The sequence below is a fragment of the Cryptomeria japonica genome, chromosome 10 (assembly GCF_030272615.1).
Source record: "Cryptomeria japonica chromosome 10, Sugi_1.0, whole genome shotgun sequence".
In the NCBI taxonomy this organism is placed as follows: Eukaryota; Viridiplantae; Streptophyta; class Pinopsida; order Cupressales; family Cupressaceae; genus Cryptomeria; species Cryptomeria japonica.
This window is the reverse complement of record NC_081414.1, coordinates 29,387,734-29,415,202: the sequence shown is the minus strand read 5'-3', so window position 1 is coordinate 29,415,202 and position 27,469 is coordinate 29,387,734. Positions and strand designations below refer to the sequence as shown.

General features: G+C 38.0%; 1 protein-coding gene across 2 annotated transcripts in view; it reads right to left on the bottom strand.

The window, feature by feature from the left end:
* LOC131044283 (rhamnogalacturonan I rhamnosyltransferase 1) overlaps positions 1 to 25,615 on the bottom strand; it is a 36,426-nt gene extending 10,811 nt beyond the window's left edge. Inside the window, exon 1 of one of the 2 annotated variants that reach the window (XM_057977576.2) lies at positions 24,901 to 25,615. In XM_057977576.2, the coding sequence (XP_057833559.2) occupies positions 24,901 to 25,120 (220 nt within the window). In that variant the 5' untranslated portion in view covers positions 25,121 to 25,615. The remainder of the gene's footprint in view (positions 1 to 24,900) is intronic. The other variant, XM_057977575.2, reaches the window with a different exon arrangement.
* Positions 25,616 to 27,469: the final 1,854 nt, after the last annotated feature.

Genomic DNA, 27,469 nt, shown 5'->3' with positions numbered 1-27,469 from the left:
AAAAAAAAAGTGAAAAATAGAAAATCCAAAAAAAGTGAAAAATAGAAAATCCAAAAAAATCAAAAAATCAAAAAATCAAAAAAGAAAGATTTCTCAATGGAGCGACAACAGTTTCACGAGGAGCAACATAGAACCCAGTGTATATGCACTTCACTCACGTAGTACATTCATCATGCATTTGATGTTGTTGTGCATTAAGCTACTTCATGAATGTGTAGTTTGATTCAAGCGTAATGTGTGAATGATGATTATGGATATGCATTTGCTTATGTTGTGTTTAATGTGAAATGATTGTTTTGAAATGATATGTTAGGAAAAATAAATCGCCACCTTTATTGTACGTCATTATTTTCTCTTGATTAGGTAATTGACTTATTTTAAAAAAATAAGGTTGTTTATATTGTTTCGGATGTAATTATATACTTTTGTAAATTAAATAGTATATATAATCATAAATGATTTCCTTTGTATATGAGATTTTGTATAAAAATAAATTTATATAAATATATATGTATGTATACAATGATACATATATGTAATGCCCCCTTATTGGGATATTCCTATATTTTGCCCTGAAACACTAAATGAGGTATGGATTATATTGATGAAGTGCAACTTGCCACCTTAAGTCTTTATTAAGACCTTGCAACCTGGTTAGTTATCATCATTAAAGATGAAGAAGCATGTAACCAGCAATATTATAAGAGAATCCTAATCATCATTGTAAATTACATAATTTGCATATGGGATTCAATACTACTTTACCTAACAACCTATCCTCATTATGGAGTCCCTCAAAAAATCATATAAGGCGCCTCAAGCTTATTTCTTTCCATCAAGCCCAAGAATATGGAATGACACCTGCCATTCAGCCTTTTGGCCCCACCTGGGGTTCACAGACTTGAATGGAACTTATGTGCTACTTGCATCCCTTATTATGTATTCCATTCTTCTCTCCATAATGAGACAGTTGGTCGCATTATGTACTAAGGACTCTACATTCCAATTTATTATGCTCCATACCATAATAGCAAGGATAGAAAAATATAATATACGTATTAGCAATCACATGTTAATTACATTTATTCCTACATGGAAGACAAGATAACAGTCTATGCATTATGCATCATATCCAATACTTGTAGATATATAAATCTGCCAATTTTTTTTTTTTAAATCTGAAGCTACTTGCTTCTTCCTGATCAATTGCTCTTCTTCTGCTTTTACGATGCCTTGATGTCAATATGGATCTACCTTATACACACCCCTTCTATAGCAATGAAGGGTCATGTCTTTTCCCGTGTACAACCTTCTCCAAGGGTGCATCTCTTCACATCTGTCTCGTGCCTCTTTGTTTATACTTGCTAATTGCTTAAGTCAATCTTTACTTGCTTAGGCAAATCGCTGATTACATGAAGGGGATTTGCTTAGACAAATCGCTGATTGCATGAAGAGAATTGTTGCTTCTTAACCGTTCTTATTTCCTTCTTGGAAGAAGTCTTAGTTGTTGGTCTGCTGATTAAGGGAGCGAATACTTACAAGCTGCTGATTAGAAAATTGCGACGTCTTATTTAATAAGACAATTTTATGAAATTATAGATATATATTACTTATTTGTTTTCCCTTAAGGTAGGTTGTGAGGAGAGTCATGGTGGGGGCATGACAGTCCACCCTTCTCGAGATTGCTTGTCCTCAAGCAATTTCAAATTTGGATGATTGAAGATCCCTTCTCCTTCCCACGTAGCATCTTCTATAGGCATGCCTTTCCACTTGACCAATAATTTGGGAATAGTCTTATTCCTTAATCTCTTTGCCCGCATTTTGAGGACGGTTTCAGGTTTCAAAATTAATTTGCTTTCATCATCGAGTGGGGGTAGTTCCCCACACATGGTAACATGTTGTCCTAGCACTCTTTTGATTAGGGACACATGAAAGACATTGTTGATTATGCTGTTTTCTGACAATTCCAATTTGTAGGCTACTTCGCCTATCTTTCTTAGGATCTTATATGACCCGTAAAATCAGGGTTTTACCTTCTCCGCTCCACTGATCTTGATTGAAGTCTTCTTGTATGGTTGTAGTTGTAAGAAAGCCAAATCTCCAACTTCAAATGTTCTTCCAGTGTTGTTTCGATCAACATAGAATTGCTGGTTCTAGGCATGGTGTAGATTGTCCTTGAGTGTGTTCATCATATCCATACTTTGCTGTAAAAAATCTTTGACCCTTGGCACTTGGCTTTCTTGGGGAATCAAACTTCCAAAAGAGGTCGCCTTGTATCCATATAAGGCTTCAAAGGGGCTCATTTTGATTGACATGTGATGGGTGGTATTATAACAATACTCACCAAGGCACAACCACTTGATACACGTATTTTGTTGTTCTGTGACATAGTTTCTCAAGTATCTTTCCACCCACTTGTTTTCAATCTCAATTGTCCATTTGTTTGGGGATGATTGTTTGTACTTGGTGTGAGTTCGGTCCCTGCTAGACGAAAGAGTTCTTGCTAGAATATTCTAAGGAACTAGCTATCTCTATCACTGACAATGTTCCTCGGGAGGCAATGTAATTTGAAGATTTCCTTGAAGAAGACCTTGGCTATTTGTGGATCTTGTTAGTTGGTAGATATTGCCACGAAATGCACGTATTTGGTGAGATGATCCACTATTACATATATACAATCTTCTCCTTGAACATTGGGTAACCTAGTTATGAAGTCCATAGAAATACTTTACCATTTGCTATTTGGAATTGGTAAAGGTTGTAGGAGACTTGTTGGGTGGTTTTGTTTGGTTTTGTTTCTTTGACAAGTTATGCATTCTTGTATGCGTCTAAAGACATCCTTCTTGAGGCCCTTGCAAGAGTATTTTTCCCTTATTTGTTTATAGGTTTTGTAGCACCCTTGGTGACCGGGTAAAGGATTATTAAGGTATTCCATGATGATCTTGTCCTTCATTTTTGAGTTTGGCACAAGGAACATCTTATTCTTTTTTAGGAGAAGCTCTCCTACTACCTTGAATTCCTCATTGCGTATATCTCCTTCTAGGATACCATTAGCTTGTAGATCCTTAACATATTCAGCAATAATGTCATTCTTCCAGTCTGCTACAATGCTGGTCATGGAGTTCAAGTGGGGCTGTCGTGTCAGGGTATCTGATACGACGTTTGTCCCTTTCATGTATTCAATATCAAAGTCGTAGGCTTGTATCTTGCTTACCCGTTTCTGTTGCTTGTTGTTTAGATCCTTTTGATTCATAAAGAATCATAAGTTATTACGATCGACTTTAATATTGAACCTTCCACAAAACAAATATTGTTTGAACTTGGTTAGGGTGTGCATTATGGCTAACATCTCCTTATCATAGATGGAGTATTGTCCCTCGACTTCAGTGAGCTTGTGGCTTTCAAATGTGAATGTTTTTTTTGCATAGGGACTGCTCCAATGGCTTTCCCAGAAGCATCACACTCTAATTCAAAGGGTAATGTGAGATTGGGAATGAGCTCATTATCTCCTTTAGCTTCTCGAAAGCTTGTTGAGCTACTTCATTCCATGGAAAGGCTCCCTTTTTGGTCAAGTTCGTGAGTGAGCAGTGAGTTTAGAAAATCCCTTGACAAATTGTCGATAGTAATTGCATAGATCCACAAAGCCCCTTAGATGTGTTGGAGTTCTTGGTTGTGGCCATTGCTTAATGGCTTTAATTTTTTCCTCGTCCACACTCACTCCCTGTGCATTGATTTTATAGCCAAGGTATAAGATCTCTTCTTGCCCAAATTCACATTTGGAGGCTTTGGCATATAGTGATTCTTATTCCAGAATGTTTAGAACTTCCTCAATATGTTTAAGACATTCTTCCCATGTCTTGTTGTAAATAAGGATGTCATCAAAGAATATTAGTAGGAAACTCATGAGTTGTTTTTTGAATATATGGTTCATGCATAACTGAAATGTTGTGGAGGCATTGGTCAAGCCAAAAGGTAGGACCAAAAATCAAAGTGTCCATAGAAACACCTAAAAGATGTCTTGGGAATATCCTCTTTCCTCATTCTTATTTGATGTAGCTGAACCGTAGATTGATCTTGGAGAAGTATTTCACTTCATGAAGTTCGTTGATTAATTCATCAATTCTTGGTTTAGGGTAGCAGTTTTTTATTGTCTTTTTGTTTAAGGCCCTATAATCTATGCACATTCTCATAGTGCCATCCTTTTTCTTAACTAGCACCATAGAGGATGCGAAAGGGCCAGAACTAGGTTGGTTGTGACCCATCTCAAGTAGTTCTTTGATGGTTTTCTCAATCTCCTCTTTGAACTTTCGGGGGTGTCTGTAAGGGGTAGTGATCATAGTTTTAGCCCCTTCTTCCAATTCTATTGTATGTTCAAGCCCTCTCTTTGGGAGTAGTCTTGGGGGAATATCACCAAATACCTTGTGTTTATTTAAAATGGGTTGGATATCAATGTGGATTGCCTTGCCTTGGGGGAAGTTTTGTCGAGAATAGTACATTGTGTGACTCACTCCCCTTGTTTGTATCTAAAGATCCTCTCCATCCTTTTGCATGTGACTACTCTTGGGAATTCGTTAGGTAACCCTCTCATTTTGGGAGGTCCATAATGAAGCGTCCTGTTGACGTGTTTTTTATGACATCATCTAACACAAAATAAAGTTGCCTAACGGTCACTTCACTCTCTCTTGATCAAAGTACGATTGCATGCTATGATTGCATGAAGTTCAAACAATCGACTCCAAGGTTCCTTTATGCTACGGATGTGACTCAGTCAGCTGATGTGATTCGTGGTAATCCAAGGGGCCTTACGTTTAGATCGTTCCTTCATTTCTTTGCCGTTACTGGAACTCCATCACCAGATATAGCAATTTTGTGATGCTTATGCTTCAAACGAAGTAAAATGAACTGAAAATAAAGGGGAAAGGGTTTAGAAGGATCTAAATCTACTTCTAAGGGCAGTGATATCAACAGATAGTGCTCTAGTGGACGAACTCCAAATAAACCAAGCTCTGCTTCGCCAAGTTTAACTACAACTCCGCAAGAACCGATGCAATCTTCTGAGGATGTTGAAGGATTTTCATATTGAGAAAGTGTATTTGAATACCCAACATGGCGCAATCCAAACGACTATCCACAATCGAACTTAGCATAAATTTGGGGGTTCAGGCTAACTTTACACTAGAACTTATAATCAACAAGATGCAAAAAGTATGAACCATGAAAATTTATCAAACACCATGACATTCTCCATTGAAATCAAAGAACTTTATCTAACAACTGAGAAAATAAAATTGTACTCTAAGTGAGGAAGGTGAAACCATGTAAGTTTTGAAAAAATAACTTAAGTGGACACCATCAGAGAACAATGTTTCATTGTTATTATCTCAAAAAATTATCGCAATAGTTTCATACAAATCTCCCTGCTTTACAAATGAGGGGGTCACCCCTTTATATAGGCTTCAAGCCTTGGTTACATGCAAACCCTAATTAGGGTTTTCCCAAACAGATTCCCCACACATGATGCAACAAGGTGGGAATCAACAATAAATGCCCATTATGCCTGTACAATTAATTCCAGCCCATTACAATCGGTAACTAGAATGCATTAAATGCGCCACTCACTAAATTTGCCTAAAATGCAATGAATATTGCGACGACTATATGCCACTTAATTCATGTGTTGACCTAGTTGCCACTTGGCGAGAAACCCTAGGATAGAGAAAACTTCAGGAGAGAAAAATTTAATCTGGGAAGAATTTTCTTTAAGTTTTGAATTTTCCTTGCCTTGGAGAAGATTTTTCATCAATTTTGCACCTTTCCTATTTTTTAGGAATTTTTTCCAAATTAGGGTTCCAAGGTTCAGGAGAGAAAATTCTCTTATGAATCCAAATTTGAAATTTTTTTTGCAATTTGGATGAATTTTGATGCCTGAAATGGGACTTTTCAAAAATTTTCCTGAGGGGAATTTTCTCGTTCTGTTCATCTTTGATTCCTTCATTGCCTTGGAATTTTCATCTTCAATTCATCTTGGGTGTAGAATTCATGCAATGAAGGAATTTTTTGATTTTCTTTCTTGAGGGGATTTTCCTTTCTTCTCTATCCTTGACTTAATTTCCTTGCCTCTCTTTTCAACTTCTTCCTTGGGCAAAATTTTTATGTCATGGAGGAATTTCATCTTGGAAGGAAAATTCCTTCCTTACCTTCATTTGTCGCCCATTCCTTTCCTGGAGCACATTTTCTCTATGGTGAAGGAATTTTGATGTGGAGGAAAAATTCCTCCTTAACCTCATTTTGGTGTACAATCTTGACCTTGATTCTGCTTTTACCTTTGAGGAAGGAATTCCTTCATGCCTTAGCCAAATTTCACATTTTCCAAGAATTCTGTCTTGAAGGAAGGAATTTCCAACACTTAGTCAATTTTTCCACTTTCTTGGAATTCTGTCCTAAAAGAAGGAATTTCCAACACTTAGTCAATTTTTCCACTTTCTTGGAATTTTGTCCCAAAGGAAAGAATTTCCAACACTTAGCCAAATTCTCACTTTCTTGGAATTTCTTCTTCTTGGGTGCAATTCTTCCCTGAGGAAGGAATTTTTTTTGAATTTTGAAATTTTCTTCGTGAACCTTGATTTTTATGTCTTGCTTTCAACCTTGGGCACATTTTGGAACTCGAGAAGAAATTCTGGAAATTTGTTCCTTGAGGAAGGAATTTTTGTGCTCTTTGAATTCATCATGTCCGTAGGGAGCTTTTTGACTAATTTTTCACATCTCCTATTTTTTAGGAACTTTCCTAAAATTTAGGTTCCGGGTCGAGGAGATAGAAAATTCTCCTACAAAACCAAATTTGCAAAAATTTTGAATTTATGATAAGATTTGATGCTTAAAAATGGATTTTTTGAAATTTTTCCCGAGGGGATTTTTTGCTTTTTCAATCCATTCCCGACCTTCAATTTCCTCCTTGCCTTGGAAAATTTCTACTCTTAGGCGTGGAATTCATTGGATGGCGGAATTTCACATTTTCATGAATTCCAGGACCACCTTGATTTAGCGCCCTCCAGACCACTAGGGTGCTAGATTGACCTCAGGAAGGAATTCTTTACAACTTCATGAATTCCTGGCTACCTCACTTTGGCGCCCCAACTGCTTCCTTGGGCAGAATTTTGACCTGGTCTTGGATTTTACATAATTTCATGAATTCCACGACACATGGGTTTTGGTGCCCTCTTGACTCCTTGGGCGGAATTTTGACCTGGTCTTGGATTTTATGTAATTTCATGAATTCCACGACACATGGATTTTGACGCCCTCCTGACTCTTTGGGGGGAATTTTGACCTGGTCTTGGATTTTACGTAATTTCATGAATTCCACGGCACATGGATTTTGGCGCGCTCCTAACTCCTTGGGTGGAATTTTGACCTAGTCTTGGATTTTACGTCCTTTTCATGAATTTCGGACCGCAAATCAGGATGACATGCTTGGATTTTGAAGTGATTTTCAAGCTTTCCATTCATGGGCTGAATATCCACACAACCAAATTTTGATCACTTTGCTTGCTCTTTGACTTTCCGAATTTAGAAATGATCATGAATGCTCAATCTTCATCATCTGGCTGCGAAGACCTGCCACAAATGAACTTTCTAGAAGTAGAAAGTGCCTCAAATGTCAGAGTTAGAGCTAGAACAAGGTGCAAGTTGACTTACTATAAATAGAAACTTACTAAAAATAGTAAGTTTGATTTTTGGCAAAATGAAGACATTATGGGAGGCAATGAAATCCCTAAAAAATAGGAACTTTCTAAAAATAGACAGTTGCTCAGAATTCGCTCAAATTTCACGTGTCGGAACCTTAGAGGGTTCTGACTCCAATACAAGACCCCCCTCCCCCTCAAAAAACCCCTAAAATCTAGGACTGAAGGCAGAAAACTCTAAAACAGTCAAAACAAGCCCTAGACTTAGCCAAAATTGCTCAAACAAAAAGCAGACTTGATCAATTTGACCCTCGAACACTCGCAAAGCAAAGAGACTGACAAGATTGTTGCGAAAAGACCCAAGAACAAAGCCAAAAGACCGAAAAGGCCTAAAAAGTAGGGGGTCCCCATTTGCAATGGGGCGATTTGTGAAAATGCCACAACACGTCCCAAGGAGTACCCAATATCACATCAACATATAGAGTTACATCATGAAAATCCTCTTTGATGGGGTGCTTTCCCAAGGTGATTTCTAGTTGGGGAATTATCTTGGAACAATGAGCTATAGATCTATTAGTTATGGCTACTATAAAACCCTTGAAGTCCTTGGTTTCCAATTTCATTTTTGCAACTAGATTTTTTTGATAGAATCGTGGGATTACCTTTTGCCCCCTTTTAGAATACTTTTGAATCAAAATTGTTGGTGTTTGGAGGCTTGTAAGATGGTGGCTAGGGCTCCATGCTCTTCCTCTTCTTTGCCTCATCTTCTTTTTATAGGGTTTTCTTCCTCTTCTTTCCATTCTTCGCTGAATGATGCTTCCATATTGCGTGCTTGACTTTCCTTTCTACATTGGTGTCCCAGCTCCATTCTTCCTTGCATTTAAAACACAAATTTAGGTCTTCTCATTGTCTTTTAAGTTTTTCTTGATTACAAATGTGCCCTTCTTCCCTTTCTTTCTTGCACTTGAAACATAGTCCCCTTTTCAGGCATTCCTTCCTATCTTTGTATGGTAGAAAAGGTTTTTTTCCTTCGTCCTTTTTATAAAAGGTTTGATATGAATGTTTGAAGGTTGATTCTTTATATGGTATTTGTCCCTTGTGAGTGTGATGTCTAATTTTATTGCCTCTTGGATAGCATCCTCAAGTGATGTAGGATCGAGGGCACTTACCAAGCCACAAATAGTTTCTTTTAATCCTTCGACAAACAGGTAGGCAAGTCTAGTTTGAGATATTTCTAGTACCATAAATAATTTTTTTTGGAATTTAGTCGCATACTCTTCTACGGTTCGACGTTGCCTTAGTTGTGTAAGTTATCGAAAATACCATTTGGGGTGTTTTTGGTAAACCTTTGAAAAGTTTTTGAGTGAATTCATCATAAGTTGTTATGTGTTGGTGGCCTTGGGTAATGTTGTCATTTTATGACATCCTTGGTCCATTAGTGAGATCCGATCAGAGATATGTGCCATGGACCAGCACTGCCCCAGTTGATCAAGGACAAAACCAATGGAATCATGAAATGTTAAGTGTTGTCTTGTTGGGAGGCAGGTTCTCAAACCTCCTTTCCTCCCTTTCCTCCTTCGGAACCCCGAAATCCCAGAACCCTCAGGTTCCAAGCCTTTCCCTTCTTGACCCCGAAAACCCCAGGTTCCAAGCCTTTTCCTTCTTGAACCCTCCCAAAACTTTGGGGTTCTTGATGTCTGACTTTTGACGACTTGCAACACTTCCAGATTATGTTATCAACTACAAGGGGTGCATTTAATGCTTTTTGTAGGATTGCCATCAATTGGAGTCCAAGGCCATGCTTATTTATGGTTACTTGATAGCCTTCATGTCAAGTCTGCATGCTTTGACTTTGGAATATTAAGCAATCCACCTTCTAGAAGTACTTTTCTTCTTGGGATTGCCTTGTCAGGGTATGGCCAGGTTGCTTGCACACACTCCATGTCAGGGTTATGCACTTCCTTGCCCTCCCTAATTGACATTCCTCTGTGCACGCCAGGGTCAAGGTTTCCTCTCCTTGACCATTGGTTTCCTCACTGCGACCAATTTTCTATATAGGCCGTTAAGCCTCATTGTAAAGGGTTCTCTCCCCGCTGGCTTGAGCTACTATTTTCTCTTTCACTTCTCTTTAAGATTTGTATATTTTCTTGCATTTTTGCAACTGTAAGTTTGGCCACTGGCTTGAGAATGAATTGAAATTATCATTCTTGCCTTCAACTTATGCATGTTGTATATGTTCTCTTACCTTCATTGTAAGTGTATGTTTTGTGGCTTTCTCTCACATATATGCTGTATTAACTTGTTTCTGAGTGTGACTTGTGGGAAACCTTCTCCCATTTTGACATTCAACAAATTTTAACCTCCATACATGTATTTGAGGTTATTCATGCAACTAAAGCTTGTACATCTCCGAGGTATTTCAATTGATTCTTTGTGTCATTTCGAGGTGGGGAGAGGAACATCTCTTGTCTTGGTGCATCATTTGTGCATCTCCGGGGTATTTCAATTGATTCTTTGTGTCATTTCGAGGTGGGGAGAGGAACATCTCTTGTCTTGGTGCATCACCTCCTTTCATTTTAGCATTTCCTTCTTCCCTTTTCCTCTGCAAGCTGTTAGGATAGGTTTAGAATAAGAATTTGGAGTGTCAAGTTAGTTCAACACCTGCACTTGGATTGAGAAGGAAGTCGGCCTTCTCTGGAGATTCAACCCCATTGCGCAAGGTCCCTCACTTCGGGGTTGTTTCCATGTTTCACGAGGTTGTTGAGTTGATAGCTTAGCAAGGGTGCAAACTTTTGTGACAACAGTTTTTGGCATGCTTGGTAGGATAGACTTTCAATCTTCATGCTAAGGATTCAGTGCTTCTCTTAGCATCTCAGCCTTTGGAGGCAGTCATCATTCAAGCACTTGGCGACTCTCCTCACAGATTCAATCTCCTGTACATGACTTGTTGCTGATTTCATGCCCAAAATTCATACAAGGCGTCTTCTAGAGGTAATTTCCAATTTTTCAGAACTCTCATTTTCAAGTTCTAGAAGACGGAGAGGTAGACCTTCATTGTCACTAGTTAGGGGTGTTAAGGTCGTAAGAACTCCATCACTCAGGTCTCGTTCTATTCCATTTACAAGACCATTACAATCTAGGGTTCCCACTACACATATCAATAGACCATTGTTTCAAATGGCTAGAAATCAGGGTTTTGTTACTTTCAATGGGGGAAGTCCTCTCATTTTAGCCCAAAGAAATGATATACCAGTGGCTGCATTAAAGAGTATATACCCTATTTCACTGGTGAAACAACTACTACTCCCATAGAGCACATTCAAGACATTGCAAACATGTGCTCTGTCCATAATGACACAAAGGATGATGTTGCTGTTAGGCTCTTGGCCACTTCCTTGAAAGGAACTTCACAAACTGAAGGAGGGGAGCGAACTTCACAAATTGAGAGAGGGGAGCGAATTTCCTTACTTTCAATGGGGGAAGTCCTCTCATTTTAGCCCAAAGAAATGATATACCAGTGGCTGCATTAAAAAGTATATACCATATTTCATTGGTGAAACAACTACTACTCCCCTAGAGCATCGATGGGGGAAGTCCTCTCACTTTAGCCCAAAGAAATGATATACCAGTGGCTGCATTAAAGAGTATATACCCTATTTCACTGGTGAAACAACTACTACTCCCATAGAGCACATTCAAGACATTGCAAACATGTGCTCTGTCCATAATGACACAAAGGATGATGTTGCTGTTAGGCTCTTGGTCACTTCCTTGAAAGGAACTTCACAAACTGAAGGAGGGGAGCGAACTTCACAAATTGAGAGAGGGGAGCGAATTTCCTTAGTATTCCAATGCACTTCAAAGACTAATCAAACATGGATTTGGCACCAAAAGGGAAATATAAATTTGTTTCAATTGTGTCAAGTCAGCCAGCAAGGGAAAACAAACTTAATTTTATTTTTATTAAGCCAGGTCGGCCTACATAGGGAGAGACACAACCTTTCCTTTAAGCGCCTATAAGAAGAAGATTAAGATCATTCATTCAATCACCAATTCAAAATATTTCTCTCCTACAGCGAATCTGATCAGCAGACAACGATTTCAATTAACTTTGACAACAAAGTTCATCATTGAGAAGGCGAATTAACTCAACAAGGAAGCATATTGAGCAAATTTCATCATAAAGATAGCAAATTCAGTCATCAAAAGGATTGATCTCCCCTAGATACACCTATCAGACCTGCAATACATGAAAATCAGAGATCATATTAAGGTGTGTAAAAGCTATATGTCATGAGTATTTGATACCGTACTTGTTTTGTTTTGCAGATATGAAAGGAGGATGATACAATTTGCAAAGCAGCACCTTGAAGAAACGAGAGAGAGAAGATTGCAAGATTCCACCACCATGCAAGTTCAGGAAGAAAACTTCATCAACAAGCACAAGGGTATCAAGGAGGAATCTCATGTACTCTCCTCGCATTAAGATGACATGAAAAGGTCAAGATCTTGAAGTATAAGGGAGAGATTATACAATCATCTCAAGGCAGGATGAGCAAACAAGAATGGATGAATGATGCTTCCCAACATCGCCACTACTTTGAGCGAGCTTGAAATGTTGAGTATCAAGAGATATCTCTCAACATCCCTTCATGGTGATGAATTAAGTCTACAAATCCTAGTCATCATCCCAGTCGCCACTCAACCAATCAAAGAAGTTCCACATCAGCACATCTAGATGTGATGAACTTGACTCATACATGACGACACAAACTTCGAGGCACCTACCCCTATTATCTATTGGTCATGCCAAAGTGTTGTAATTATTTCATTGGCCAAAATTGAGTTTGTTGTAACAAACCTTAATTAGGGTTTTCATTGTAAAATCTCGGCTATTGATCTCAAATTGATCTAAGCCATTGAATTGTATTGAGAGCATTATAAAAGGCTCAAGCACTTCATTTGTAAAGGTCAATAGAAAAATAGTTAGTGAATAGAGTAGTGAATAGTGAATAGAGCTATGATGGTAGCTAGATTAGACTAGAAGTTAGATTAGGAGAAGGCAAAGATTGTTGCCAAACCTTGTTGTAAAGAGCAATTGATTTCATTGAAGTTATGGTGAATTTGATTTGTTACTTCAACAACTTGCATGATCTTGACTTCTCAATTTGCTTTCACTTTGATTAGATTGAATGGAGGAAATTGTTGAATGCATTTATGTGGAATTTGTTTTGTCCATACCACTAGCCTCTTGCTGATTGTAATTGTGCCTTGTGTGGTGTTGTGACGTCTTCACACATCGCCCCATTCTCAAATGGGGACCCCCACTTTTCACTTTTTAGAGTGGAAGTTTTGCCTAGTTTCCTAGTGTTTGCCTTTGCCGATGAGAGGGTTTTTTTAATTTTGAATAGGATCAAGTTGCAAACGTTGATATTTTAATGATCCTAAATTTTGTCCAAGTGTTGACCTTCTTGAGCATTAACATGTTTTAAACACGCATATCGGTGATTTTAAAGTGCCAAGGTGTTTTAAGACCTTTAGGAGTTGTTTTCTCGCTCCTAAGGTATTATTTAAGTTGATTTCGCACTTTATCTTGACAAATTTCCTAGTGTTTCGCTCAATTTTTTGAAAAATTTGCCTAAGTCCAGTTTAATTTTGAAGTTTCTAAGTGATTTCAAGTGGTTAAAATGACAAATTCCTAAGGGAATCCATATTCCAAGGGTTAAAAGGTCAAAATCCATGCTAGAGGTGCTTTTCCCCTCGCATTCCAGACTACCCACCCTTTTCCCCCACTCAAAATCCACACTACACATGGGTTTCCCCTGAAATCCATACTGGCTATGATTTTCTACCACTGTTTATCCATACTTGGATCGATTTTCCCTTGGAAGCGCTAAAATTTGGCTAAGGATGTGCTAAAATTTGGCTAAGTGTCAGGATTTATCCAGACTGCCATCGATTTTCCACTAGGAGTGCGGATTGGAGTGCGAACTATAGTGTGGACAACGTTGAGGATGATTCCATGCCTGAGTCGATTTTCCACCAGGATGTTTTGTGACAAGTGACTACGGATTTTTGTCTGGATTTTCATCTAGATAGAGGTCGATTTTCCACTGAGAGCATTTTGATGAATTTTGAGTTCAGATTTTCATCCAGACAGAGGTTGATTTTTCACCAGGGAGTAATTCTTGCAAGTGAAGTGAGTTTGGAGTGTGGATTTTCAATTCGCCATCGATTTTCCCCTAGGGAGTTTTGTGTGCATTTTTGATGAAGTTATGCATGGATTTTTATCCAAGCTAGGGTCGATTTTCCCTTGTGGGGAAATTTTTGACACTTCAATGATTTTTAAAGGGATTTTTCAATCCCAACCCAAGTCGATTTTCCCCTGGAGGCTTACTTTTTATTTAAATTGAAATATTTTAATAAGTAAGCCCCATTTTAATTGCTTTTAAACAGAGAAACGAAAATCGCCAGACTCGGCGAGTCCGAGTCCGAGACATGCTTGCCGAGTCTCTGGGACTCGAACTCGGACTCGTTCGAGTCACTCGCTAGACTCGCTGAGTTGGCGAGTTTGGCAAAAACTCGTCAAACTCGGCGAGTCCAGTGCTTGAAACTCGGCTACTGGCTAGGTTACGTAAAATGACAAAAAAAAAACATTTTAAAAAGTTTTTTAAAAATGAACGGTCTCGTCTTTGTTCACTACAACCTCCGCCTGAGAATGAGAAAAATTAGAGTTACAACATGTCAGCCAATAGAAAAATAACACCCAACCCCTTTATTAAATAATAATTTTTTTTGGCCTTGCGGGGCACTGCCCCTCGGCCCCTTGACCCCACCTTGGGGGTGCTGCCCCCAAACCCCCGTCGAAAAATATGGGGGGAAATTGCGTTGATAGAAGTAGGGAAAATTTAACCTCCGAGTCTGACACTGATTGGATCGACTAGGTAGATATAGAGTCTAAGACTGTAGCCATGGCAGAGGAGGAGCAAAGAGCATGAGCACAGATAGGAGATTCGGAGGCAGATAGTGACACAGATGTTCCTGATGTTGGTGAGCATGACATGGTGTCACGGGGAGCGGCTATGGCTGTCGAATCATCCAGGACCTACCTTAGATGCCTTTCCAGGGGGCCGGGGCCGGAGGGTGCAGCCTTGCTGTCTCCTCTGAGCCATAGGCTTGTAGTTGTATTTACCTTTGGTATTTGTATGAAACATTTGATGATGATGATATGATGACATGGATTTTTTATTCCATGAGTTTTGTAATATTGTATACATTTGACAATATTTATATATCTATGTTTGTTATTTCCTTCAGCTACAATTTGCGTTTATGCCTATGTGATTGATGTATACTTGTGTATGTAATCAAATGAGCCGAGTTTGATGATGTTATTGTGTCTTTAAGGAGTATTCAATAAAGGGTGCTTGAAACAAGTTTTAAATCTTTAAAAATCTCTAAATTTCTTGAGTTTTCACTTTCCCGAGTCTAGCTGAGTTTGAAGTCGAGTCTGACTCCGAGTCCGATTCGGCCTTGCCGAGTCCGAGTCCGATTCGGCCTTGCCGAGTCCGAGCTGAGTCCAAGTCCCGTTTCTTTGCTTTTAAATAATGATTAATGATTATTCAAAATTTTAAAAGAAAAATTAAATAACTTGCAATTTTGAACCTTCTAGAAGCAAGTTAGTTTTCCACCAAGCAAGTGTTTTATCCCACATTGCTTGTGTGGTGAAAGTGAAAGGTAAAAGCAAGTATATGAGAGGAGTCTCCCAACATTATTTTATTATTAAATCTGCTAGGTGTCTCCATGAAAGGTGATTTTTCTCCCTTATTGGTGAATTTTGGCAAAGTGCTGAAGTGAAGTGTTGGATTGAAGATTCTTTCCTCCATTTTTTTCAGCTTGGCTATTCCAACCTCCATTGTTGCAGATCCGAGCTGCCATTGAAGACATTTTTCAGAATTTTGAAATGGCGCCATAGCTGGGAAAATTTTGATTTTTATTTGGGAGTGCTTTGTGCCGTTGTTTGGGGTGATTTTCTTCATGCTTGGTGGCTGCCATTATTTTCAGACCTTGCTGGGCGCCATTGCTAGGAGTGATTTGACCTCCATTGTTGGCTGGGAACACATTTTCAGAATTATTCTTCATTGCCTAGCTCATCCACACTAAGGCGATTTTGGTTTAGCGCTGTTTGGAGGAGTTTTCAGTGCATTTTCAAGGGCTGCCATTATTGTTACAGTCTGAAACTCCATAGTTGCAGGTTGTTTTCAGAATGATTTTCATTTCCAGCCACTTGCCAACTTGGAAAATTTTACTTGGGTGTCATTTCTTATGAGTTTTTTTGGGCATATGGTGGAGCTTCCATTGCTGATTTAAGTCTGAAACTTCACTTTCAGATTTGTCTCTAGACTTAGATATTTTTTACCAGCGCTTTGTTTGTGCCCAGATTTGACAAATTTCACTTTGGGAAGGTGAAATTCATCAAATACAGGTGTTTCTATGACTGCGACAAGTTTAAATGATTGATTTATTGAAGTTGCAGGTTGTCTTCAGACATTGGGCAGCCATTGTTGGACCTTGGAAGGGTGTCTTCAGACTTTAAGAACTAAAAATCAGACTTTTTCACACCCTTTTCCAAGCATTTTCAGAATTGTGGTATACTTATTGGCACTAATTTTGATATTTTTTCTGAGTATACCAAGTTGTCTTCAGACTGAAACTTCATTTCCAGCCACATAGTTGTGCCTAGATGTGACCATTTCTGAGTTTTGAAGGTCAAAATAATTCAAATGCAAGCATGTGACATGGCTGTGACTACTTTCAGCCATTGATATTCATCATTTTCAGAGTGTCTTCAGACTTTTTGGAGCCATTTTCAGACTTTCAGAGGGTGTATTCAGACTTGAGAATCAAAAAATCAGACTTCAATACACCATTTTCTGAGTATTTTCAGGCATTGGAGGGCGTATTCAGACTTTGTCCTCAGAAAATCAGACTTTTATTACAACTTTTATATTTTCAGACCTGGACATTCATTTTTGGGCTCCAAGTACTTGATTTTCTGAGTTTACATGGGTGTCTTCAGACTTAGCAATTGTGATCAGACTTATCCCAAGTCTGAAAATCAGTTTTTCTTGAGGAGAATTTTCCAAATTTCAATTTGGACCTTCATATTTTCCAAAGTTGGTGTTACAATTTTCTAAGACTACCTATCACATGTTGGGACAAATGTCAGGAACAAAGTCCCGATGGTGTCCGGATTTCCACTCCATGGAATGGTGATCCAGTCAACACAAGATTTTCAAGGACAGTGAGTCTGGATGAGGGTCGGATTTCCACTACAGGGCGGAATTACAAAGGAGGGAAGTTGTCTAGATAGGCATCAAATTTCCACCAAGTGAAGAATGGACAAGGATTATGCAGATGGTTTTGAGGAATGACGAGTCCATATGCGGATGGATTTCCCACCAAGGTTGTAAATCAAGTTTATCACATGGGTGTTTGATTCAATGCTTGTTTGTTTTGCAAGACTGTTACGAGGAAAGGAAGTACAATGATCAAGGCTTGAGGTGAGGGAGGATGCATGCAATGAGGATAAGGAAGATCAATACTTCAAAGATTGGATGGAGATTTCCAGATAGAGATTCCAGAAGGCGAAGGCGAGGACTAGATCAAAAATGAAGAAGACTTCACTTTGATGGTGAAGAAATGAAGGAAAGCAAGTTCAAGAAATGAACACAAAGGATTTTACGTCAAGAAATCCAGAACTACATCAAGGAATTTCAATATCAAAGTGCGTCAAGGAAGGAAATATTTGAGGATTCCAAGATTGGGAAATTTTCCAAACATAAGGAGGGAACATTTCATGGAATTCCTTAACATAAGGATGGAATGTAAAGTATCATAAGGGATTCCAAACATCGTGAAGATGAAGAATGTACAAGGCAAATTGGTAAAGTGTATAAGGCAAGTTGAGGTGGCATCCTAGTCACCACTCGTTCAATCAAAGGGTATCAAGTCAACATTCATTCAAGGAGGGAATAGGTGACACATGACACTACATCAAATATTATTTAATCTTACCTACCCTCGTTTCTTATTGGCCAATGTAATGGTGGTTGTACAAACCCTAATTAGGGTTTTATACTGTAATCTTGGCCGTTGATCTTGAATCAATCCGAGCCATTCATTTGTTTTGAGGCTCTATATATGCCTCCTTGTCTCTCATTTGTAAGAGAGAGTTTTTGTAGAATTGTTGGTATATGCTGCAGCTATTTGAATCATAATCATTGTTCAATTGTTGGTGATTTTGCTCTTCAAGTGTTGTATTTGCATTCATGGTTCTCAATTCCTCCAAGTTAGATTAGAATTTTAGTTTCGAATTTATTTTCATGTATGTTAGATTGAGTGGAAGATTTGTTGAATTTATTTATGTGGAATCCTTAATCCATACCACTAGCCTCTTGCCGCTGGTAAGTCCGCCTTGTGTGGTCAACTAGAATTTAAGTAAGCTTAACTTCAACTATTACGCGTCCCTTGACAAGCATCAACTTGGATGGGGTCAACGTTTGATGGTGATAGCCTGAAAATTCTTAAGTATACCTTAGACGATTGCACTAAGCTTGTGTGAATACCTGATTGTGAGACCTTGCCTGGTTTGATTCCACCAGATCCATTCATCATTTCCTACATTCCTAGGCTTAGAATAGATTTCCTAAACCCTATTCCTATTGCTCATTTTTTAGTAAGAATTAAGTCCGAAGCTTCATTGCCAAATAATAAGTTATCGGCATACTTATCCTGATCCATGATAAGATTGAGCATTCATGTACAACGTAAGTCCCCTTGTGATTCCAGCATTATCACATCAAACCACTAAACTTATCCACACGTCAAGACCTGACATTTCGTAACCTTGGAGTTGTCTCATTTGATCGCGAAGCATAGCATATGAGAGACTTTGTTCAAGAGAGGATAAGATACCTTGGTATTTTATTCTGTGTTCGCATGTGCACAAAAAACACATCAACACGTGGTCAACTAGAATGATATGAACTTACTTCAAATTGTTATGCATCTATTGTTTATGCATTAACTTGAATGGTGATCAATGTTTGATGGTGATGATTTGAACATCTTTGAAATGCACCTTAGAAGATTGCACTGAGCTTGTGTCAAATTGTTCAAGTTGATGGTGAGACCTCGCCCAGTAGGATTCCATCTAATCATTCACCTATCTTCTTACATTCTAGGTCTTAGAATAGACTCTCTCAACCCTTTCCTTTTGCCCTTTTTTCAATTCAAGCTAGTTTAGGACAAAAAGCATCACAAGATTGCAATATCAGATGATCGAGTTCCAGTGATTCAAGCATTCGACAATTCAACGTAAGTCCCCTCGTGATTCCAGCATAATCACATCAAACCAACTATGCTTATCTACACGTCGTGACCCGACATTTATGAACCTTGGAGTTATCTCAAGTGATCCTTAAGCTAATCTTCAGCGTTTGAGAAGTTTGTTCAAGAGAGGATAAGATACTTTTGGGTATTTTATTCTGTGTTCGCATGTGCGTAAAAAACACATCAACAGGATCCAAGGGAGATCAGTTTGGATAATAATATATTATTCTCAGAGGCAGCAATGAAAAGTTGTGACTCAATTCTCATGAAAGGTGGTGCCTCAATCCCTATGAAAGATTTGAAGATCATTATAGCAGACTTATGAGCAGATATATAGCAGACTTGTGAGCAGAATTTTAGGATTATGGCAGTAATCAAACCAGAATTACATCTGCATCAGAAAATACAATCATATCTACAGCAAGGCAATCTATTATAATCTATTAGATTACTTTACAAATATGCTTGAATCTAAATATCCATATACTTCTATCGATCATGTGGAAGGAAGGGAGTGCAAGGAGGGGAAATGGTGAAAGATTCCTCACTAGGTATGGTGCCTTGTAAAGATGGTTGGAGACCATTGGTTGAGGACCACAAGGCCACCTCATGATGATGGTTAAGGACCAAATGGGGCCAAGGAGGATGAGGTCCTGACCTTGGGCCTAGGGTTATGGGTCAAGGGCACCCTATTGCAGCTCTCCTACTATCTCTACATTGATCAATTGTTGACATGAACCAATTATAAGAGGAGAGAGGATTACAAGTAGAGGAACGGTGTTGGGGTCATCTTCTTGGTACACCACCTCATGTATATGACCGGGGAGTCCCATGGGGCCAAAGGGGTACAAAGGGTACTGCCTTTGGGATTAGAAAGGATGGACTTCCAGGGCACCCTATTGTGAATGCTCCTCATGTTCTCTATCATGGTAAATGAGTGCATTAAGAATGTTCAAGCATGGAAGTAGGATAGAAGTGGCAAGATTGAGGGGAACAGTTATATGACACCTCACTAGATACCCCACTTCATATGGATGGCACAAGCCACATGAGGCCAAGGGAGGGAGAAGGTCCGCCTTCGGGCCTAGGGTAGAGGATCTCGAGGGCACCCGATCGAGTCATCCTATCTTAGCCCTTCTATGGTTGAGCCTTCTCAAACTGGTTTAAGCAATCTTGTGATTAGATCTATATTTCTAATATATATTTGTTGCTTTCTAATTAAAGAGATCTATTTTATGAATTATGATTATGAATAATCCCTAACTTGTTTGTAGGGTCACACTCAAAGTGAAAGGTATTCTCTAACCCCACTTGTTTATTTGGAAATTGAGAATTAGGGCAAATTTAGGGCATTCTCAAGTAGGGGAAATTACAAATGGCAAGCAGATCTATGCATTATCAAAGTCACTTGCAAGACAACGAAAGAGTTTACAGTGGATTAACTTGATGCTGAGTGCCAAGTTTGCTAAACAGATTTTGATAGACCAACATTAGTGGCTACTATCTGTTAAAAAGGCTGATCACTAGTATGGGCATTGGAAGAGAAAAGGTTATAGTCTGATCTGACTGCAATTGTGGCAGTTTGTAGAAGCAAGTATCAATTCACAGACCTATTTGGCATTGCAGTGACTGTGAGGAAACGAAAATTTGATACTGTTGGTGCAAGGGAGGGTCTTTTCCACATGTAGAGCTACCTAGATCTGCTGATGACCACAAGAAACATCTAATCCTTGTATAATTTGAGTGCATAGCCTTAAATCTAGGTCCTTTTTTGTGGTATGAGAAATCAATTCTTTTATGGAATCTAATGAAATCATATTGTTTATTTGCTGTTTATGAGTGTTGTAGTTATCACTGCATATAATTACATAATTATAGAAATTAATATATATAAAATATGCCGAGAGATATCCTTCTTGATGCACCTATTTTTAATAATCAACTTCTCACACATAAAATGAAATTGGCCCCTCGAGAAGGATATCTCTTGATATACTTTATATGTATGTTTAGCATTGCTTATGAATCATATGAACCGTGATAGTTTTGTATTTGTTAATGAGGAGCCATAAAACCCTATGGTCATTACTTTGCTATGATTTGCATCTTTAATGAGTTATTACCCTTCCTATTGGCCAAAGGACAAATATATGGAACTTATATAGGGGTTCTTATTTGTAGGAAGGAATGAAATTATGGCACATGGTTTCAGCTGGAAAACAATGGTGAGCCATTTTTGTCTATTTAGTTGTGTTTTCCTTGCAGATTTACTCAATTTCACGGAGTTATATAGACCATATATTTGATGACACATGTTATAATTCTATCAATTGCAATGGATTGACAATTAGGTAGAGCATTCTTTGGGTGGGCTACCAATCTACCACATCCAATGATTTTGGGAGCATAGGATCTCAACAGTTGATAATTGTGGGTACTTAACAGCTAACATAAAGTGCAAATGAGCTGCTTAGGGAAATAGAAGATGGATCTACCAATCAAGTGGTGAGCATTTTGAGAGCCTGTTGATTGCCTGCAGACATTGATCTAAAGGGTGATTAATTTGTACCCTTGATCTAGAGCAAAGTTCAAATGGATTAGCCACGAGTCTTGCTTTCAGTATTTAAATAAAAGCAACAAAGTATAGGGTTTGTTGAGAGAATCTTTCAGTTGCAGTATCAATTGAGAAGGTGTTGAATTTAAGTGACTTGAAGTAAGGCTTGGATCTAAAATTGGACCAATTTATATATAATGCTATGATGTATATTCAAATTAGATGGATTTTAAGTTCTATCCAAAGATTCAAATACAAGTTTGAAAGATGGAAAAGTGGGTGGGAATTAAAAGGGAAGATTAAATATATTTTGACCAAAGCATTGATTACTTTGTTGATGAAATATTTTTGTAGTGATCATTGAGGATTTATGACAACATGATGAATAGTTGTACCAGCAAATACGATTTGGGTGCAGAGTTGCTGATCAAGGAGATGCTAGTTGGGGGAATTAATGGGAATCAAACCATTCCCATACTGTTTGTGGTAACTAGAAGATAATTTATCAATGGAATAGTGTTCGTATTCTAGCATTAATTTACAGCAGAGAATCAATGAAATTAAGTCTCTGCAAGCCTAACGCATAAGTCATCTGAAGGAGATTTTTTCCCTTTTTTGTAAAGGATCCAATTCAAAGAAATGTCAATTGGTGCAACTGGCATGTGTATTAATGAAAATGGGTCCTCCACAGATTGAAATTCTCATTTTAGGTTTGAGTGACTATGCTATATGGTCTATGGTGAATTTAATGCTAGCATGCAATGGTTCATATTCGGACAGGTGTTAACTATGTAGAAAAAATGGGCAAATTCATGAATTAAATACAAGTTCCCTCCATGGAAGTTTGTATGATCTCTCAACTAAGTTTGTTTATAGGACAACCTACAATGCATTCTAGGGTGATCAAAAAGAGTATGCCAGATATTGGGAAAGGTTGTGGGAAAGATTTGTATGAAATATGGTGAAGAAGTTACATGCCAATACTACTCATTGGAAGCAAATTTGCAATAGCTAGTGTAGTATTCTGGGAACAGGTACTTATCATGGTTCTAGGGGCCACATTTGCTAACTTCTTGTAGATTTGTGACCGGCCTTTAGAATCAAGTTGGACAAGACACTTGTATGTTATTGGTAAATGTACCTTTCCAAACCCACATAAGAAAGCCTACTTCAGGATGTACTTGAATTTATCTGATTTCATTTCGGATAAATTTACAGGCAGACTGATTGGATTCCATAACAAAATTCAAATTTATCTGATAGGTTTTGCATAAATATTTTCTTCCTTTTCTGAGTTCTTGATTTTGTTTCCTAATGGAGTAGGCACTGGTAACAAACGGTTGGCATTGAATATCATCTTTTGTTACTTATAAATTATTATACTTTATGTCCTATCAGTTTGTATAAACTCATTATTGTTTACCTCTATCACACATTTTGGGAGCCTACAATTGTTTGTTTACCTTCAGAGAGCTATGCATGTTTTAGGTTTTCGAGGTTATACATGAAGTGAAACTATCGGATGATATAAATTTGGTTTTGCAGCTTTAGTTGCATCATAACCTGATAATAATCAATTGTTAAGAGATCACTGGTCTACAAGACCAGTAAGCTAGTATAAGCAGTGACAAATTTTTTGAGTATCCTTATGCACAAGGTGTGGCTAAGTTGTGTGACCTTTTGTTTTTGGTTTTCTTTAATTCTCATAAGATCTCTAGGAATGCCCTTCTTGACCTAGCAGAGCTAAAAGTGTAGAAGAGTTACCTGCTCTTGTCAACTGGCCCAGATCACTTGCAGTTTGATCATGAGCCCCAGTTTATCTGAACCAATTTTGTTCCCTGAGTTTGGATTCTAAGGGCATATTCTCTAAAGCTTCAGGGCATGATTTGGAGCACCAAACAGTATATTCGTGACAAAAAGACTTCCAAGACAAAATATGCATGCATAAGCTGTAGACACCCAGTTCTGATCATCATGCAGTTCAAGGAGAGATATTGAAACAAGAAGAGTGTCTGTGTCAATGGAAGCAAAGAGAATATAAGAATGAGCTAGAACTGCAGATATATGGAAATACGAGCATTTATACCAATGCAAGCAAAGAGGATATGAGAATGAGGTACATGTAAAGTTGCATTGCCCTATGTATAGGAAAGTAAGACAAAAAAACAGAGATTGAAACAAAAGAGTACTTGTGCTTATGCAAGCAAAGAGGAGACGGGCATGAGCTACGTGCATTGTCATATGTATGGGCAAATAAGAAAAAGAGACACTAAAAAGCCACTATATTTGAATAGTTTATGTAGCCTTCAGAGTCTATCTACTAAAGTGACTCGACGACTCTCAGATATTTTGGAGCATCAAAAAATGAGAGTTAATGATTAACAAATGTGAGTTAGAGACAAATTTGATAAGACTAGCTTTTTAGAGCAATCATGTAAACAAAACCTTAGCTACATTAAATCTGCTGTATAATCTATTCCCAGTCCCATAAACCGTGTAAAGCTTTCTGAGGGCATAGATTAAAATAATTAAAAACTCTATTCCATCCAAGAATTTCCACCATGCTGTTAGCAATCTAAGGCCTTTTATACTCTTTTAAGCATGGAAGACACTCAAAATTAGAATTCAATTCGAGGCCCTTTTAGATACTTTTGCAATGCATTCAAAAGCAGAATCAGATGGCTTAAAGACTAAAGTACAAAAATTGATACATCCTCATCGAGGCAATGCATCGTCACCTAGGGTGATGCAATGAATATCCAGAATTGAGAAAGGCCTTTTCCAGAAAGCCTCCTGCTGGAAAAGAATAATTAAACATTTTGGTAGTCCTCGCATACATGGTTCACTTCTGAAAAGTCCAAGCGGAAAAATGCGGGGCAGGGCCGGGCATTCATCTACTGCAATAGTATAAATGGAACAAACTTCTACCGCTGAATCAACTAACAGAAATCTTAACACCACAGAGAAAAAGAAATAAAATAATGTCATACAACTAATGCAGTGTAAATCCAGCTAAATAAATAGAATTTCATGACAAGAAACGCAGTCGCGTTAAAGAAGGTCAAGGTGCATATAGAGGACGAGACATTCATGCATATTAAAAAATTCAAGATAATGAATAGCAATTAAATTTTAAATTAAACAAAAAGAACAGCTCGGTTACACAATTCAAGAAGACAAAAGTCACCTGATTGAAAATCATTAAATGCAGTTATAAAGAAATGGTAGAAGTCCTGAAATCAATTGTCAAGAATTCGTCGGATTACTCACTTTTAGGAGGAAGAGTGAATTTGGCAGCGATTTCTTGAATTGCAGAGTCGAAATCGGGAGAAGAAGAGGAATCCGGCGGAGCGAAGCAAGGCGGCCAGCGGCTAAGCAGATTGGGGGCCCAGATTTGCAACAATGTGTGAAATTGCACAATGCAGGTCAAGACCACAATGCTGGTGCAAGCGCGGATGATCCACACCTGCGCACGCCAACGCTGAGCCATCCAGGGCTTACCTTACGCCCCCTTCAAACGAATGCCTGCGCTCCACAAACTCTGGAGCTGCTGATTCTGCAACCATTGCATTTCACTTGGCAGTCGGAAAGAACAAGGGAAGTCTTTTCTTGGTTTATCCGTCTTTAAATATTTCTAGCTGTCTGTCTCTTCACACTCGGAACTCTGCTAAAATCGAGGAAGCAAACTGCAACTTTAGACCAATGAAAGCCACAGCCCCACTAAATGTCGAGGGGTTTGCTTGTTGAAAGCCACGACCAAGAAATTTCCGAGTTCCGACTGTTGACAAGCTGCATGTGTTGTGGTCCGGCGGTGATAATTCAGAGGGTGATCAATGGAAGCACGTGGCATTCTAGCCCATCGACACTTGGCCGTTGGAATAATAATGCTGGAAGTACGGGGGACGCAGCGACTTGACGCTGCCAGGCCTGTGATGCAACCATAGCCTTTTCCCCTTCGGACCAACCAGAGGGTATATTCTAACGGCTAACTTGACTTTTTCTCTACTATTTACTGGCTTAAAATTTTAGAAGATATGTTCCCAGCTGATCTCCAATTGGGATTTGCCACAAGGTGGCATTACTTCATGGAGTGTAAGATATAGAGGACATCTGATTATTGAATGTAAGATATACCACATTGGATTACACATGAAATGTAAAATGGGACATTTGATCAGATCTTTAGTGATCTTGTTTGAAGAGGAAAAGATAGCAAAAGGTGCCATTGGATTACATATGAAATGTACTATGGGACATTCGATCAGATCTTTAGTGAGTTTGTTTGAAGAGGAAAAGATAGCAAAAGCTGCAAGTTTCTTGATCAAACGAAGCAAAATTGACAAAGTTAGAAAACAACAAGAAATAATTGTCTTTAGCGATTTTGTTTGAAGAGGAAAAGATAGCAACAATGGCAAGTTCCTTGATCAAAAGATGCAAAATTGACAAAGAATTAGAAAACAACAAGAAATAATAATTAGTGGGATTGTCATCTTTTATATATGTTTTGGTAGTTTTAGTTTCAATTCTTCAGTCCCATTCTTATAGACTCTTGGTTGTGGATGTCAATAAAAACTTTCATTTCATCTCTCTCTCTCTCTCTCTATGCCTTTACAACAAAAAAATATTTTTATTTGACCCTTATACTTTTTAACCAGAAACACATCTTGTAAATGACTCTCATTTTGCAAAATAATTAACTTGAGTAATTATTGCTCCAACGGGACTCCAATAAATTTGATTTGCATGTCAAAATTATTTAATGGGTGAATAACCTTTCAAAAGTAGATATTAAGATTTTATAATTAAAAATATTTGAAAACGAAAAAATTGATGATAAATAATAATTTTTTAAAATATAACGATGAAAATTGAATATGTTATCTTATTAGATTATTTTTGTGTAATGATAACTATGTAAATATATATTTTGGTTGATAGGGGAAGGCTATCAATAGTTATTGATGCATGCTAAAAAGGACACAAGAACATAAGACAAAGTCGTTAGTATTGTTAGTGGCAATAAAAAACGAATGGCAAATGAAACTATAATCCTCAACATGCATACCAAGAGAGATATAAAACAGATAATGAAAAGCACACAAAAACGAAGGAAATAAACAAAACTCCCCAAGATGCTTTCCAACATGCTGATAGTTGCTCCTCCCTTGTTCCTCTTCTCTCCAAGTTCCACATGAGTGTAGCCCTCAACTTTTTGCACTATTATGGATGTCTTATGGAGATTCAAGATTATGAAAAATGAAGATAACTAATTATGCAAATGTAAACAAGCTAATATGAGAAAGTATCTTAATTATTTTATGCCAATTTTAGCCAAAATAACAAAGAAAAATGCTTCTAAATGCTCTCTCAAAATTAGTATAAGTTTGATGCATACAAGATTTATGGATCCTTTTGAAGAAGAAATGGGCTCTATTTATAGGAGAAATGGAGAAATGGATGGTTGAGATTGAGTAATCTCAACAAGAGCCAGGATTGATGGGTTTATGAACCATGTGAGGTCTTTCAACCCAATCCCAGGATAACAAATGTCAACATGAGATGGTTTGAGAGGAGGGAAGAAACATTAAATGTTTGAGATGACTTGAAGGTTACCTTAGGAGGTAAGGTTAGGCTTGAGTTAAAATGACTAAAGCTTTTATCCAATGAATAATGCCTTTATCAAATGGACAAACTCTTGTGCAAGAGTTAGTGGAGATAACCATGGTCAAAACAATAAATGCTTGAAGAGACCCATGAGTTAAATGAGGGTTGAGTTAGAGGGAAAGTCTCTAACCATGTGGGTGAGTTGAGTTTAACCATTAATGGTCATGTAAGAGCC